Raw genomic sequence first — 5617 nt, forward strand, 5'->3', positions numbered from 1 at the left:
CCACGCTCGTCGCACAGGCAACGGAGAGCGACTTCGTCGTTTATATAATGATCACGAAGAGTTTCTGGCATCACGCAACCTAACGGCCACCAACTGCAAACCAACCGTTGACCCAGTTGGATAACGTGTCCATCAGCAACCGGTGGTGAGGCGTTCATTCTGGGGCACACAATTTGATTCCTATCACACCATGGTGCTTGCACGCCTGATAGTTCGTTTACCTTCAAACCCTCGCAAAACAGCAAGAAGCATGCTGATCCACCATCTTCGAAAAATTATCATAGCTTAGCGTTATCTGTCTGAGCTAGCCCAACAACTATCTACAGTAAACTAATACTGGTAGTGAGCATGTGGATGAAGCGTGGCAAAATGTGGAACGAGCTGTGCTAGCGGTGTACGGTGCTGTCTATCCGACTTCTCCGATACAATCAAACGACCACTGGATAGTAAGGAGATCTCTAGTTCCGATCGATATCGAGAAATCCATATCGGCAGCCAACGAGTACGACGGCGCACGCAAATCTCTCAAATGCCAAATAGTGAAGAGACTAAGGAAAGACTGAGATCTTCAGTGAATGTCGAAAGTCTGAGAGACGGAGAGGGATATAACTACCGGAAACAGCCGTACCCTATGCCAACCGATGGACAAGATGGCCCAAGTGGTTAGAGCGCGAATGTACTGACCTGAAGGCCCGCGGTTCAAACCCGACCTCCGCCTCTCCATTTCCCCTGTCTACGCTAGGGCAACCTGGCAGTATCCCTGTCCTCATTCAACCTTCGGATGGCATAGCAGTTAGGCACCGAAAGGGTGCTACAGCTGGACGGTGATTTCTGGTCTTATCCTTCGAGGGTTGACTGAACACAGAGGGAGAGATCCGTGAAATCCAAGTTGGGTTGTAATAGGATGCATCGAACATATTTTCACCCTCCAATAGATTCTGGAAAAGCGGCGCTGTTTTCAGCACCCAACAAACTTTGTCTTCCTTGACTTGAATGCTGCCTTCGACTATGTAGACTGTCAAGTACTACGGCAGTGTTTCTGGAGTAGAGGTCTCCCCATAAACTCCCCAACTCCCGGAACCAAGTGAAGGTTTACGGGAAGCTCTTGCCTGAGTTCACCAAATCAAGTGGTGTCAGACAAGGCTCTTCACCTTTATTTTTCCTCTTTGCTGATACGATTACGGAAGAATCACTGCCAGTTTCTGGTGCCTGTGGGGTCGCAGTGCGCCCTGGACATTCGCTCATAGATGTCGCGTACACAGACTACACAGCTATTCTTGGATCTGAAGCCGTCATAATGTAGAAAACATAAACTAATCTAAATAATTCTACCTCCCGGTTTGGTATGCGTCTTACATATGCGTAGTGTAGAGCGCTGCCGCAAGATTGTGTGGGCTCGAACCCTAGCCTCATGCTTGTGGATGAGCCCATCGAGGTAGCAGACAAATTTGTCTACTTGGGCAGCTGTATCAGTCCCGGCAGTCTCACAAAAATTTTTATATCCATCTGGATTGGGAAGGCCAGAGCAGCATTTGTGAACCTTGCGTCGGAGTGACACCAGCATATCCGTCAAGTGTTAAGTTCAGAATGCAGTAGTGCGCTCCATAATACTACACGGGTCAGAAACCTGGCCACTGCGCGCTGAGAAAAGTCAAAAGACTTCCAGTGTTTGACCATCGACGTCTTCGGAGCATTGCCCGAGTCTGCTGGGAACATCGGATCAGTAATGCTGAGATACGTAGAATGATTTTCGGAAGAAATAACTAACCCACGATAGATGAACTGATCACACTCCATAGATTGCGCTGGCTTGTTCATGTACTCCATATGCCAGTTGACCGGATCCCTCGGAGGCCTCTTTTCGCACAACCACGTGAAGGGTGGAAGTGAGCCACGGGAGGTCAAACAATGACCTGGTAGCGAAGTATGAAAGCAGTTACCAGCAAATTCAGTTGCGCTGGTCATCGTGGACTGGGAACTGAGGCAGGACACATCAATTGCTAGAGACGTTGTCAGACATGACCCAGTCGCGCCCTCAATGACGCTCGTGCATCCAAGCTATTGCCTTCAATACACAGCTCCCCTTCCAATCTCTCAAATTAAATATCCACTGACAACCCTGTATTCGCACACCAATTATATCAGCTACCGCCTCCAATGCGCAGCTACCTAGCCCATCTCCCCAAAGCATTGGTGAACGAAACTGTGGCAGCTGGAACCACTGTACGGCAAACGCGCGGTTCTTACATGTGATGATGACATTGGGGCTTAGTTAAACACAATGGGTATCCGCTTAAACTTGCGACCTGTTTCATCGACCCGTTATATGCAGTGCTCTTAACCGACTAAGTACTGCAGATACTATGCTAGTACACATTAGCTTCAGATGTGCTAGCAACTGGTTCAAGAACGCACCATTGTCTGTTGGCTTCTAGTAAACGGTAGTCTTCAATTTACCATAACTCTTGTGTTATTGAGGCTAGGAATGGTAGTGGACTCAAAATGGACTCTAGCTCCATACTAAACTTAAAGTTGGGATCCAATCGTTCAGCTGTAACACCCTTTAGTGCCTAGCTAACATGCCACCCGAAGGAAGTACGAGGGTTGGGACACTGCCCGGTTGCCCAAGCCTAGAAAAGGGAAGTCAAGAGGGAGAGTTCGGGTGCGAACCACGGACCTTCGGATTAGTCAATTCTGAAGGCACGACTCACCTGTAAAGTGACTGTTCACAAGGATCTTGTCCGCATATCCAGTGGTTCGCTCCTCAAGATAATCCAGAGGGAATCTATACCAGCGTTTCAAAGTGGTTTTCCGGTCAGTCAACAGTTGATCTGGGAAATGGCAATAGAATAAAGTCTACGGTATTACATACAAATATGATTGAAGATCACCTTGAAACCTGTTAACCGAAGTAAGGTTAACGGAGCAGAAATCTGGTCGACGAAGACAAGATCGTTCTGGCGATTACACGTGAAAACCAGATAGACCGAGGCAAGCAAAAGCCTGATGTACGCACATAAGGCAATGCAGCGACCAAAAATTGACCGAGGGAACCAACTTCCGGAAACGATAACATTCAGCTCACTTTTAAGGGTCTCCTCAAAGCAATGCATGGGGTCATGGTGATTGGTAATTATTTTCACATTATAACCGGACTGGAGTACGGCCACAGCAGCATCAACAACTAAGCGTTCGGCTCCTCCAATACCTAGATCAGGATGCAGAAACACTATGCGTTTAGCCATCCAGACAAACGCACAAATGTGACGAGCACTGGAGCTGAAAAGAGCGGAGTTTACGTAAGTGATGCAGTAATGTGCACTATACGGCGAGACAATTCAATAGAAAGAACGAAAAGGTTACAGTGCCTCTTCTCTGGGGGTTTCGTGGGTGGATGCTCCCATCAGTCGGTGCATATATTCAAATCGTTTCACATTGTGACTTTGCGTAGTCAAACAGAAACGTGTGATTTTTGAATTTCAGTCATCTCATGCCACCGTGAATATCAGTAGTGACGTGCGCGACCAACAAGTTGTAGCCACAAATAAACATAGTTGACAAACTATTGTTGTTCGGCGGCCAGCCATCCCTAATAAACGAACATCACACCATTTGGACGGATGTCGCGTGCAGGAAACGGGCCAAACGAAGGCGTCTCCTGATTGGTCAGAATGCCAGCCAATCCGGGCCGAGCATCCTTGACTGAACGCTTCTCGCCCCCTCACGGTGCTTCTAGCAGGGCCATGTGGAACACTGTGACTACCCTATAAATACAGTTGTAATAATTTCCCTTTGTTTCCATAAAGGGCTGTGTAGAGCTACCGTGCCTCTTAAAATACCGTAGTGGGTGGGGCAGGAAGCCAAGGGACCGATACAAAGTCGCACTACCATCCACCAAGTCACAACAACTGGCGACAACCCGAACCCACGATGTCAATTTCGGCAGAGCAACTCCAATTAATTTTAAAGCAACAACAGAAGCAGTTCGAGGAAGCTCAAACGAGGCTGGTTGAATCTCTGATGCGCAGTATGTCGGTGAATGCGACAAAAACAGTTGAGCCTCCGTTTTTTCCGCAGATGCTGCTGCCAGTTCGACTACGGGATTCAATTTTGATGCTGAATCTGGAAGAACTTTCAAAATTTGGTTCAAGAAGTATGAAGACGTTTCAAACCGACTTTGCTCAGTTTGATGACGCATGGAACGTTCGACTGTTGCTGCGGAAACTGGGTCAGTTGAACACGATCGGTTCACAAATTTCATACTCTCCAAACTCCCCCATGACCTTGGTTTCGCGAAAACTGTCAAAATTCTGACCCAAAAATTTGGTGGGGAAAGTTCGTTGTTCAATATTCGTTATCAGTGTCTCAAGATTACCAAAAGGGATACTGAGGTTTCATCACATATGTCGGTGTGGTCAACAGAAAAGGCGAGCACTTCCAGCTCAGCTCCATGACCGAGGAGCAATTCAAGTGTCCCGTCTTCGTGGCTGGCCTTCAATCGCCACACGATGCAGATATTCGAACCCGGCTACTGAATCGAATTGAAAAGGATCCAGAGTTGACGCTTCATAAACTTACCACCGAATGCCAGCATCTTATCGGCTGAAGCCTGCAATATTGGACATTCCAAATTTTCTCAGCCGTATACGGTATGCAAAGTAACTTTTAAAATGAAGTCAAATTGTGCAAACGTTGGCATATGTCATCGCGGAGACGAAGATGGTTAGTGGTACTGGTAGTTACGTCTTGCCAAGTTTGGATGTAACTAGAACGCTGGGTCTGAATACAGATCTGCATAGGGTTCTCTGTAGGCCTCAGATAACACTGCTCTGTCACTCTTGTGTTTCCTGTCCCTGTCCCTCAAGGAAAATGCAGTTAGTTTGTTTATGCGGCGACGTACCATGTATTTAATTAGCACATTTCTGGTTTTCCGGGCTAGTTCTGGAAAGGTGGCTTGCTTTCGTATAATCCACTGTCGGATTTCGGATTTACAGTGGTTCGCCAGCTACTCGTCTGTGCCTCCTTTTATCAGCCTTTTGAAAACTATCTGAGACTTCATTTCCAGAAGATGCCGAATCATTTTTGGTAGCTTGCGATCCATCCGATCGCGTGCTGTTTTTTCGGGATGAAGTTCGGGTCATCCTGGTGAAATTTCCGGACAATGTTTCCTTATTACTCTAACCCTGATCGATCCCGGTTTGGAATGACCAAGAAAGGTACGCATTTGTGAGAAGTCTTTACGGCATAAGTTTTGAATCCACGATTGTGGTTCGGGTTTCTGGCACAGTAGCAGATGAAATCAAAGATCAGCACAAAGTGGTCACTGGGTCTTAGTGGAGCGTTAATTGTAACCTGATCGACGGAGTGTCTCGTTGTTTATAACCAAATACAGGAGGAATGATAGTTGTGTGTACGGAAAGAAAAGTAATTGTCACTATACTCGGATCACAATTTTTCCGCACCACTCACAGTTTCGGGCCAACGGACTGAAATCAGAGAGGCGGAGGCCTTCAATGATTTTGGCTCTTGATTTGGCGGTCTCCATTGAAACCCTGCCAGAATGTGTTACAGGGGCTCTGAACGGCATGCGTGGAACGCGGATCCGAATCCAAATGGT

General features: G+C 47.1%; 1 protein-coding gene across 1 annotated transcript; it reads right to left on the reverse strand.

The window, feature by feature from the left end:
• Positions 1–2574: 2574 nt before the first annotated feature.
• Positions 2575–3245, reverse strand: T265_12037 (hypothetical protein; the record flags this gene model as incomplete). The annotated part of the gene is made up of 3 exons (XM_009178946.1): positions 2575–2630; positions 2712–2831; positions 2873–3245. The coding sequence occupies 3 exons, from the start codon at positions 3243–3245 to the stop codon at positions 2575–2577; spliced, it is 549 nt and encodes a 182-aa protein (XP_009177210.1).
• Between the last annotated feature and the right edge of the window lie 2372 nt (positions 3246–5617).

This window comes from Opisthorchis viverrini, assembly GCF_000715545.1.
Source record: "Opisthorchis viverrini unplaced genomic scaffold opera_v5_732, whole genome shotgun sequence".
NCBI lineage: Eukaryota > Metazoa > Platyhelminthes > Trematoda > Opisthorchiida > Opisthorchiidae > Opisthorchis > Opisthorchis viverrini.